Source organism: Pyricularia pennisetigena (genome assembly GCF_004337985.1).
Source record: "Pyricularia pennisetigena strain Br36 chromosome Unknown Pyricularia_pennisetigena_Br36_Scf_12, whole genome shotgun sequence".
Taxonomy (NCBI): domain Eukaryota; kingdom Fungi; phylum Ascomycota; class Sordariomycetes; order Magnaporthales; family Pyriculariaceae; genus Pyricularia; species Pyricularia pennisetigena.
Window position 1 is genome coordinate 158,474 of NW_021940924.1, and position 11,414 is coordinate 169,887.

Consider the following 11,414-nt stretch of genomic DNA (forward strand, 5'->3'; position numbering starts at 1 on the left):
CCCCCCCCTATTTCATCATATTATACCGCCATCTCAACTTTCACAGCTCGTCGATGTTGCTCTCGCCACCCTCACGCCTGGCCTGCTCGCGGTCAAACTCGTCAAAGGAAACGTCCGACTTGGTGATGGGGTCCTTCTTGGGGTTCTCGACCTCCTTGAGGAACTTGGCGGCGGCCTCGGGGTCCTCGGCGAAGAGGTGGTCGACAATCATCTTCTTGGGCGACTCGCCGAGCCACTGGAAGAGCGAAAAGTCGCGGAACTCGTCGGCGCGGAAGACCTCGAGCATCTCGAGCGGCTCGTCGCCAATGTTCTCGACAAAGTGGCCCATGTTGCGCGGGACGATGCCGACGTCGCCCGGCTGGTAGTTGAAGGTGCGCGCAGTGCCCTCGGCGGCGAAGATGGTGACGCGCGCCTTGCCGCGGATGAAGAAGGACCACTCGTCCGCGTTGGGGTGCCAGTGCATCTCGCGGATCGCGCCGGGCTCGATGATGGCGTGCGCGGCCGCGATGGTCTTGGAGATGGGGAAGTTCTTGGAGTCGGTCACGCGCACCTCGCCGCCCGACGTCTTCTCGGGCGTCTGGTCCAGCATCTTGTGGCTGAACTTGTACTTGGACTTTTTGACGTTGCTGCCCTTGGGCCGCTCCTCGTCGACGGAGCCTGGGATCTGGCCCTGGAAGATGTACTTTTCGCCCTTGGGCAGGTGGGCAAAGATCTGGGGGTCGAGGTGGAAGTTTTTGCTGATGACGCTCTTGGGGGTGTGGGCGAGCCAGTCGGTCAGGATAAAGGTCGACTCCTCAGAGAAGCGGCCGTCGTCAAAGACGAGCAGGAACTCGGTGCCGTTCTCGCTGAGGCCCTGGAGGGAGTGGGGCACGCCGCTGGGGAAGTACCAGAGGTCGCCCGCCTTCAGGTCGTCGACAAAGTTGCCGCCCTCGTAGTCGATTCCGGTGATGCGCACCTCGCCGTCCAGCACGTAGGCCCACTCGGCCTCCTTGTGCCAGTGGAGCTCACGGTAGACGCCCTTGCCGAGGCGCATGTTGACCGAGGCGAGCTCTGAGCTGGTGCCGAGCTCGCGGACCGTGGTCTGACGGGTCCAGCCGCCCTCCTCAATGCGGATGTGCGAGTCGGCAAACGACCAGCGCATGTTTGCGACGTTGCCCGAGTCGGTGCTGGGCGGGCGCACCAGGTCTGGCGACTGGCGCGAGCGCTCCTTGTTCCAGGGCCCGAGGACCGACGCGCCCAGCCCGTTGCGGTACGGCAGAGGGTCAAGATCCTCCTTGTCAGGGTTGACGAAGCGGTCGAGGGGGTCGCGGTGGCTGGGTGTGTAAGGGGTACCCTTCTCGCTGTACTTGTCCTTGGTTGCGGCCTTCTTGTTGAAGGTGTAGTACTTGTCGTCGAGCTCCAGGCCCTTTGCGAGACGCTGCTGGGGGCTGTCCAGGTGCGGGACCGCCGCTACCAGAGCTCCGAGCCACAGCGAGGCTGCTGCCAACTGGGTGACGCGCATACTGGCGGTGGTTTTGGTGTGTGTGTGTGTGTGCGTGTGTTTGGGAAGACAAGATGTGAACAAAAAGAAAGAATCGCAGACAAGGACAGCGCAAGTGTCTGTCTTTCTGTCTACTGCTGTTTGGTCCGACAAAATCACCTTGTTCCCAGAACAAAGTTCAGGCAGACTTGGGATGATAGCAAAGTGAAAGAAGATCGATGGAGATGGTTCTTTCTTGCAATCAAGACAAGAATTGACGAGAACCAAAGGGAAGATGGCACGTGCGGAGCTGGTATGACTTGCGAGGGCGTCGCCTTATATCGTCATCCATCATCGGAGGAGCTCGGCATGAGCAATTGCAACGGGAAAATGGTTGGGTAATCAATTGCCTGATAAAATTCTGGAGCTTCTTTGCTGCTCTCCATGTCAACCCACACCCCCCAGCCAATCATTCAGGCCGTACTCGGTCGGATCTATATCGGATGAATCCTGGGCATGGAGTACTACTGTTAGGCAAAGCTAGCTCACCCCATTGAGTTTCTTGTCAGGGTCAGGCATTGGACAATCGCGTCGAGTCCAATCCCACTGCAGCCGGTCAAGAAAAAAAAATAAGAAAATAAAAGAGACAGAAATTCGCAGTAGCCCTGCGTGTTTCGGCCTGAAGCTCCCCCTCCAGGCTTGGTAGCCGCTGGACGCACCCCTGGAGCTTTACGTAGCACTGGCGCATTTGCCCCTTTCGATTCCCCTCACTAGCCCCGCACTCCAGCATTTCGTCAACAACAAGGCACATCAATCCGGGACTGACTCGCCCAGTCGTCAACCTCAGCTACAGTACGGGCCTGCCGCCGCCTACCTCACTCAGCAAAAGCCCAGCTCCACAAGGTCTGGGCTTGTTTCCCTCCACTCCACCGGCAAATTCTCCCCGAGCGAGCATTCTTTACTGTGGAACATTGGTGCAAGAAAAACGGCACGAGAGAAACCCACGCCAAGGAGTAGTGCTGACGGACTCTTTTGTACAGAACCCCCTCGACCATATCCAAGCAACCAAGCATTGAGCAATGCGCGCGTAACAAAAAGCACAAGACAAGCCCTTGTCGAAATTTCCGAGACATATCCGAACTTTACCGGCATAGCCAAGTACCATGCGGTCACATCCATCCTGTCCGTCGCACAATTGGCCATCAACAGCCAATCGAGACGCAGCAACATCTTCAGGGCTGCATCGCTGTCAATGACACCTTGAGGAGCTGCCGTATAGTACAGAGATCCTATTGCGACGTTCCGTTTCCCATGTAGTACAGACAGTTGTTTTCTTTCTAAATTCGATGCCGCTCCCAAGATGTCGATTGACGCAAGAAAGACGCTAGTTGACACCCAAAACACCTGTCCCGCGCCTTGGAAAAAAAAAACCATTCTTGGCTTTTGGCGCAGTTTTGTTGCGTCACGCCCAGAAAACCGATGCCGGGTCCGGCGTAAAGTTTTCCTGGCTGGGCCTGGATCAAGCGTATTGAAGGGCGATTGCAAAAACCCACCGTCATTGGAACAGTCACCTCCACTGGAGATCAGTGCTGAATCGGGGGTTTATGGCCAGGCCAGCCATTATTATCATACTAGTACAGCGCGGCGAGACCCACCAGAGCTCCAGAACCGGGTTTCCCGTTCGCTAATTAATTGCCAGCCCAGCTTGTTTTGCGAATCTGAAAATCCAAAGAGCTCCGAGCTTGCGCGTCGTGACAAAAGAATCTGCGCCTGCTTTTTTTTTAACTTGTGCTGCCTCCTTTCGTCCTGCCGTCAATTGATACCCCGCCGGACCCTGATCACCAACACGTCAAAAACAGGCCATTCTGGGAATTGGCATTACTTTTTTGTTTGTCCGCGACACTGTCAGAGTTTTGTCACGGTGACCAGCAACAACGCACTAATTACGTGCAGTAGCAGGAACCGCGGCAGGTAAGCCCGTACTGGTAGGTGCCGTATCCGTGCCTGGTTAGAACGCATCCTCAACGGCGCCGCATCGTGAATTGTGGCACGTGCCGGGCCGACTCTTTCACTTGCCATTGCTAACCAGCAAATTTTGATGCAATGTAGCTCACAAAGCAAAATCATTTTACTGCTTCCAAAGGTTCTCCGGCAGGACACCGTGAAAAGAATGAGCGGCTACGGAGCCACGGGCATCACGCCCCGCGCGAGAGGCTTTGGCGACTCGGAGCAGCAGCCACTCCTCGGGAACGGCAACGGCACCATCAGTCACAAGTCGGCCGGCATCCGCGAGAAGCTCAACGCCGACGTCCGTCGCGGCTGGTCCGATATCGTCCTGCTCTTCTGCTATGTCATCACTGGTCTGCTGGACAGCTCGTCCATTTCCGTCTGGGGATCTTTCGTCTCGATGCAAACTGGTACGTGAGAACCTATCACCACCCGACTGGCGTCAATGCATCAACCCCCCTCCCCAATGCCACTGAGCTGACAAACCGGTAAACTCACAGGAAACACGGTGTACATCGGCCTGGGCCTCGCCGCACCCACCGAGTCGACGCGCTGGATCAAGTCGGGTTAGTCGCTCATCTTCTTCTGCCTGGGCTCCTTTTGCTTCAGCCGCTTCCACCGCTACTTTGGCCAAAAGAAGCGCTGGGTGCTCGTCGCGTCCTTTGCCATCCAGATGCTGCTGTGCACCGCCGCGGCCGTGATCCTGACCTTTGGCCCCCGGACGGACGAGCACGCCATCAACTGGTCCGTCCTGGTGCCCATCGCGCTCATCGCCTTCCAGGCCTGCGGCCAGTGCATCACCAGCCGCGCCCTCAAGTTCAACGCCCTCACCTCGGTCGTCCTCACCAGCATCTACTGTGATCTCTTCAGCGACCAGAACCTGTTTGCCCTCAGCAACGTCGAGCGCAACCAGCGCACCGCCGCCCCGCTGCTCCTGCTGTTTGGTGCCTGCTGCGGAGGTCTGCTCGCGCACACCTCGTTCGGCATCGCCGCTGCGCTGTGGACTGCCGCGTTTCTCAAGGGCTGCATTGTCGTGTCGTGGTTCTTGTGGCCTGCCGAGGAGGCTTGAGAGGTTGTTTGCTGCGCGGATCGGGTTCGAGGTCGAAGGGATGAATTTGGTGGTCCAGCTAGCTTCTCATGGTCACCAATTGTCAGCTTGTCGCCGAGGGTCGTTGGGAATCGCCGTCTACAGGAGATGGGTTGCTTCTGCGACGCGGCTCCGCTTGGAGGCTCATCCGTGGACCCCGCGGCGTTTTGGTCTGTCAAATAGTGCGGGATATCCTTGACTTGCCCAACTACTTGGGTATATATATTAGGCACATCAAAAAGCATCAAGTCAGCTGCAGCCATCGTTGTCATTCTGTTGCGTTCGGCCCATGATGGTGACTTTGATTGTTCTTCAGCTTCAAGGTACGTTGCTCTCACAGTCGTTCGCCAAGGGAATCGCGTCAGCGGGGTGGTCCCCGATCTTATTCCACGTTTCTCATCTGCTTTTATCAGCGTCACAATCAAAGTGAATGAATGGATATGACACTGCCTAGTGCATTAATTGTCATGACTGTGGGGACCCCATGGTCGTCAGGTAGTCGTTGGTTAAATTTAGTTTGGAGCTTTGTCACTGAGCTCTCACGCAATCGATCACGCCATCCGCCAATGGATTGCACACCACGATCCATTCGTTTACAGTCGCAGCTGTTCCGATATTAACCAAACTGCTTTTGTAGACGCATCACGCCATTAGTGAAACTGGTAACGTAGGACGAATCTAGGTAGTCAATGATTTGTAACCCGACACCAGCCATAACCAAAATATTTATTTAGGTTATATATCGTTTCGCAACGCCTGATTCTGTCGCTAGCTACCTCTCCCCGTCCATCAAAACATTCCCCCAATTCAACCAATCACACAACACTGCGCTTTTTTTGAGGCCAAACATCACACTTTGGACCATGGCACCCGGCGCACTGATCTCGGAGCCCCCGTCGGCGATCAAGATCGTGACCAAGCGGCCCTCGAGGAGGACCACCCCCTCCAACAACCAAGCCGACCGCTCCATATTTCCCGACGGCATCCGCACGTCAGGCCAACACAATCCCATATACTCCCTCCTGAGACCGTACCAAGACTTTCCCAAATCCATCACGGGCCCCACGGTCTGGCACAAGGAGCAGTTTGAAGCGGACGCGCCCTCGTGGACGCACCGCTTCACCCCGTCAGAGGTCGCCGAGCTGGGCGCCACGGCCGACGCCTTCATGGCCAGCGGCGTGGACCTGACGGGCATCTCCAAGCACAACTTTCCGCTGCCGACGCTGCACCGCACGCTGCAGGCGCTGCGGGCCGACCTCCTGGACGGCAAGGGCTTCGTGCTGTTCAAGGGCTTCCCGGCGGCCGAGTGGGGCCCGCGCAAGACGGCGACGGCCTACATGGGCCTGGGCACGCACCTGGGGTACTTTGTGTCGCAGAACGGGCGCGGGCACGTGCTGGGCCACGTCAAGGACGTCGGCGACGACGCGGGCCAGATCCACCGCGTGCGCATCTACCGCACCGCCGCGCGGCAGTTCTTCCACGCCGACGACGGCGACGTCGTCGGCCTGCTGTGCGTCCACCGCGCCGCCGAGGGGGGCGAGTCGGACCTGGTCAGCGTCCACGCCGTGTGGAACGAGCTGCAGCAGAGGCACCCGGACGTCGCGGAGCTGCTGACCAGGCCGATTTGGTACTTCGACCGCAAGGGCGAGGTCAGCGAGGGCCAGGAGGAGTGGACCAGGCAGCCCGTGTTTTATCTCGAGCCGGGCGGCAAGGGGAGGGTCTATTGCAAGTTTGATCCGTACTACGTCCGCAGCTTGACGAGGTTTTCGGACAAGGGCATCATCCCGCCGCTGAGCGAGGAGCAGAAGCGGGCGATTGAGATCCTCGAGGACACATGCCAGCGGCTGGCCCTGCACATGATCCTCGAGGTTGGCGACATTCAGTTCCTGAGCAACGCGCACATACTGCACGCGAGGACGGCGTACAAAGGTGAGTGCCTCCTGGTGTGGCTTCTTGTCTCCCGCACTGGGTTCTTTTGACGGGAAGCGCTTGCTAACTGTGGATGTCCGTGGCTGTTGCAGACTTTCCCCCGCCGGCTCCAAGGAGACATCTTCTCCGTCTGTGGCTGTCGACGCCGGATAATGAGGGTGGCTGGGTGCTGCCCTTCCCAGACAGTGGAGAGAAGAAACGGGGTGGAATCCAGGTCAACAACACGCCACCGCGATGCCCGCTTGATGCTGAATAGGGGATGATTTGGGTATACTGTTTGGATGTGAGCTAATTACGATTTCACGATTTCATTTCTTGTTGTTTATATTTTTGGCATGGCAAAAAATACATTACAGCTATTATTGAAGGTTTATGCAGTGTGTCTCTTGATGTGAGCTATACCACAAATATTACTTTGGGCACATTCTGTGGCGGATTCGCCCACAAGCAGCCCGTGGGCGCTTCTCATCAGTATCGCCGCCATGAAACTTTTCATCGCAATAGTTGTGCTAGCAGAGGCTATTTTAGACTGGGGTGTGCCTGAAGTGGGCAGGGCCCTGAAATGGTTATCTCCCTTTTGTTTTTGCAGCGGATAATACGGATACAGTGCATATATCAAGCACGGTGCATGCACTGTATATATACCGTAATCTTTTCTAATCCTTGCGCCGATACGACGAGTTGTTCTCAGATTAGAACGCGCGAATTCATTTCGACCGATTTAATTGGCCGAAATGCCATGTGCCTGAAAGGTATACAGGCGCGCGGGCCACTGCGCAGCAGAGGTCTAGTTTGAGCACTGAGACTAACCCTGTACCTGGTGCAAAATTTCACCAAGTCAGCAGTTGCGTGCGAACCCAGAGATGGTTTGTATGGAAATGAGGGTGTTTTTTGCAAAACCCATACAAAATATTCTTTCGGAAATTCATTTGCGGCACCTATACGCTTTCAGGCGTGCCGCCCCTCCAACTTCGATTTCGGAGGGTATGTAAGGGGACAAAACAAAGTCTCCCCAACCAATACAAATCACAATGCATGTGCACCCACTGTAGCACGTCGCCTCATCGTTTTACAGCGCTATTAGCATTAGTTACCAACCACGCCGCACTTAGGTCACCACATGTAATACCACCATTGTTAACAGGTGGATATCCGCCAATTAAAATATCTACGCCAGCCTCTTCCTGTTCGCCATGGGCTACCTGTAGTGCTTGCCTGGGTTCTGACACAACCCAATTACTATATTCAATCATGTGATAAATAGACCTTACTCTTGTTTTTTTTGTTTCTATATATATACTTCAAAATCGAAGCAATGGTGCCCCCAGTACGCGAATATCAACCAAAATAAATAAGTATTTAATTAAAAAAGCAAAGCGCAAACCTATAAAAAACATGGATATTCAAAATGAGAATAATTAAAAGAAAGGTAAATTGGAAGTCGTGATAATTTCGTACAGAGTGGTCTGATAATAACGTATTTTACAAGGTTGTATTTATTATACAAAATTGTAAATTATGCATTTGAACTCCTTTGTTTCTATTAACAGAACTGTTTTTAAATGAGGTAACCAGGTGCAATTATATACATTTCTGCGGATTTATACAAACCGAAGTCCGTAGGAAATACTGTCAGTTGTCTAATATAAATACCTCAGCTTCTCATACTCTACTTCTCGAACTTTTTCTTTCCTCATCATACTTTCCATCTCAAAGCTCAATATCTACATTCAGCTTTAAATATACCAAGGTCCTTTTTTTCCAATTTACCAAAATGCAACTCTCCAAGATTACTCTCGCCATTGCATTTTATGCAGTCGGAATCGCAGCCCTTCCCACTCCGGCCTGCCGGAATGGTAACACTAAGGGCGCAACCGTCCGCGGCGCTAAACTTGAGGCCCGCGGCGACGACGACTATCTTCATTATTGCTCAAGATGCGGCTTCGGCAGCGATGATTCCAACGCGTATTTCAACCACAAGTGCAGCTAATGTAAGTTAATATTTGGAAGCGCACAGTCTAAATCAATTTTAGAAAAAATCATTTTAACGTTTAATTATAGTGCATACGAATTTGTTGGAACGGCGATGGTAGTCGTACTTGAGCCCGGATATTTGGTTAAAGGGATCCGGCCCCGAGCGATCCCCGATCGCTCGGGACGGAAGCCCTGTGGCCTAATCAGCTAGGCTAAGGATTAGAAGGGCTTAGTGCGATCCGGGTGCCGAGTTAATCCGGCGGATTGGACCCATTTTGTTACCAACAAAAGGGAAGCGAATCGCACAAGACCAATTTGTTCATTGTTACTTAGAAGATAGAGACAACTAGATATTGCAATTCGTACTACTATCTTTCACCCTATATTGTTAATCCCTACTACCCTGTGCACACGGTAGACGTTAGGTTTACGAACAGAATTAAACGGGATCTTTCTAAACGAGTGACGGACAGCTTGTTACGATCAAGGTATCGGGGTAACCTGTTCTTATGGTAAAGTACAGTGGGTTGAAGCAACTGAGCGTCTGACTGGGTAACTGGGGTTCTCAATGACTGGGGTGAAGTTATGATCGTTCTCAAGTAAGTATTGAGGTTAACTAAAGTTTGATTGCTGCTAAGCAATCCTAGAATAGAATCTATCCACGTGGTAGTGAGCGTGTCCTTATATAGACCATGTCCGAAGCTGGATCATTTGGCTCGCCCTGCGATCCCAATGATCCTTTTCCCTGGTGTCACGTGAAGCTGCACGTGGTCACGTGATTCTTTGCTTATGTAATCCTAGTTCCGTTGGTCGGCATTCCTCCTCTGCTGAATGTCGTCAGGAGGGGTGTGACCCCACCTGGCCTCCCTGGTACCGGCCCAACTGTCTGGTCGTAACAAGAGAATATTGCGATTTACGTTCGACTTGCCCATCAAGTCAGCTCGGTAGATGACAACTTTCAGAAAATGAGCCAGACATCCCCCAAGCTCAAACGAATCTCGAGAGTATTTGCCGATGGCGGCGGACTCTGGAAGTATTTGGTTCGGGCGTGTGCGGCGATTAAGAAGCGTACGCACCGGCATGACCCGGATGTGGAGAAAGCCTGCGACGCGAAGGCCGAGCTGCCGGAATTGTTCGCCGAAATGCTTCCTATGGAGCCGCCTAATTCGCTGGGCCCATCGTCAGAACTCAGAACAGGAAAGGCCATCTCCGCCCACACAAGCCCTCGCATTGCCCCCTGTTCCAATTATGACTCACATTGCCCCCCGGCACAAACAATCGTTGCCCTTTGCGCCCTGTCACGTAGTAAACTTGTAATTATGCCTCGCGAATCGGCATGCCTGCTTCCTGCCAATACTACCCAACCTTCTTTGCCACCAGTTTGCCTCGTTCGCCTTATGGTACTGGCTGGGGTGCCTGTTCAGGGTGGTTCGCAAGGCAAAGATGCGATATGGAAGGCCCAAGGTCCCCACAAAGTGTCTCGATAGTGTCAAGGCGGGACACGCGTTGAAGACGCTGTCGAAGCCGATTCGGTATGTACTCCGATTAGAATCAATTGAATCACTGACCAACGGTGTGATGACTTCCGGCGCCAAATTCGACTGCTCAGCTTTTGAAAGCAAACTGCTAAATCACTTTTCATTTGTGCGCCAGTAAGCGTAGAAACTCTAAGTTTATTCGTGATGCATTGTGTTATGTCTCTTTACATACCCGGCATAACCAAAACAATTTTATCAATTCACAAACTTCCCAAAACTGGGTAAGGGGAAGCTTAAAGCGGCTCATGCTCGTTGAGTGACATTGAACTGGCAAACAAACCAGATGAATGAGTTGAAGTCTCTGTACGGTACGTGTTCGGTTTGTCCGAAAATATCAGCTGCATAAATTTGAGCCGCAACTTCTTGGTTCGCCCGTGCTGCAAAAAAGAAGGCAACCAACTAGCCCCAATTGCAAGGCCACCTCCAGCAAGCCTAGGGTAAAGATATGCGGCATATCTACATATAAAACCCAGCTTTCATACTCTCCTATTGGCATCTCTTGTTACCATAACGTAGACCTTCAACCGCTTTGACTCGAGTTTACGCTTTTCCCCCGGAGCATTTGGGCGAGGAAACATGAACGAACAATCATACTAATATATGCCCACCGGGTGCGAACAATGGTCAGAGGTGCAAAGATGAACGGTAAGCACGAGCAAATAAGCAATCGAGTGCTTCATCCATATTTACAAACCGTAATCCAGCTTCTACATTGCATAGGTACACTGCGACTAAACCCCTTCTTTACAGGCCCCCCGTCCGGTGGTTACTTCCTCGGGAGACGCGACCACTCGAAACGCCGACGGCGACGATGTCAACAAGCTGGTGAAGCAGCTAAAGACGGGTCTTATAAGCCCTGAGCAGCTAGTAGCTGAGGCAAAAGGAATATATGCTGGGTAAGTCTCGGCCCGGGGTGGACCAGAGCAAGACGCGAATGGCTTCCCGGCCTGGCAGCCGAAAGGTTGGCGTGTGACAAAAGCCTGTTGCCTGCACTCGAGTTGGTCATCTGGAGGGAAGCTGTCAAATCCATGTCGTACTAATTTCCTACAATCTAGCCTTGTTATGGTCGAAAACAAGTGCATAGAGGTCGAAAATGCACATAACCCGCTCAATAACGTTGCGTACCCCCTGATGGCCACCCCCCCTGTTGGCCACCCCTAAAAATCTAACAAAGAGATGCCTGCTTTTATAAACTGATTTAAATATAAAACTATCAACGCACAAAAGTACAATCGTTTACAGGCTCTTCCGGTTCATTAAACTCTTCTCCGTCACTTGAAACTTCCAAAATCTCTCTATCATTTTCTTGTAATTTAATAACGTTTTTTTTGCTAACCAAAAGCTCGTTTGGACCCGGAACCACCCTCCTCCTTTTAGCCGGCCGTATTGCCTCTAGGTGTGCTTCCAATAAGCTGATTTT

The 11,414-nt window shown here is 52.9% G+C and overlaps 4 protein-coding genes across 4 annotated transcripts; 3 read left to right on the forward strand and 1 right to left on the reverse strand.

Annotated features, from left to right (window-relative positions):
• Positions 1 to 40: 40 nt before the first annotated feature.
• On the reverse strand, positions 41 to 1,501 carry PpBr36_10942 (uncharacterized protein; the record flags this gene model as incomplete). The annotated part of the gene is made up of 1 exon (XM_029898049.1): positions 41 to 1,501. The coding sequence occupies one exon, from the start codon at positions 1,499 to 1,501 to the stop codon at positions 41 to 43; it is 1,461 nt and encodes a 486-aa protein (XP_029743626.1).
• A 2,063-nt stretch (positions 1,502 to 3,564) lies between these two features.
• Positions 3,565 to 4,535, forward strand: PpBr36_10943 (uncharacterized protein; the record flags this gene model as incomplete). Its single annotated transcript, XM_029898050.1, has 3 exons — positions 3,565 to 3,876; positions 3,967 to 4,036; positions 4,076 to 4,535. Exons 1-3 carry the CDS (start codon positions 3,630 to 3,632, stop codon positions 4,533 to 4,535), a joined length of 777 nt encoding a protein of 258 aa, XP_029743627.1. The 5' UTR covers positions 3,565 to 3,629.
• An 881-nt stretch (positions 4,536 to 5,416) lies between these two features.
• On the forward strand, positions 5,417 to 6,738 carry PpBr36_10944 (uncharacterized protein; the record flags this gene model as incomplete). Its single annotated transcript, XM_029898051.1, has 2 exons — positions 5,417 to 6,482; positions 6,575 to 6,738. The coding sequence occupies 2 exons, from the start codon at positions 5,417 to 5,419 to the stop codon at positions 6,736 to 6,738; spliced, it is 1,230 nt and encodes a 409-aa protein (XP_029743631.1).
• A 1,518-nt stretch (positions 6,739 to 8,256) lies between these two features.
• Positions 8,257 to 8,472, forward strand: PpBr36_10945 (uncharacterized protein; the record flags this gene model as incomplete). Its single annotated transcript, XM_029898052.1, has 1 exon — positions 8,257 to 8,472. The coding sequence occupies one exon, from the start codon at positions 8,257 to 8,259 to the stop codon at positions 8,470 to 8,472; it is 216 nt and encodes a 71-aa protein (XP_029743632.1).
• Positions 8,473 to 11,414: the final 2,942 nt, after the last annotated feature.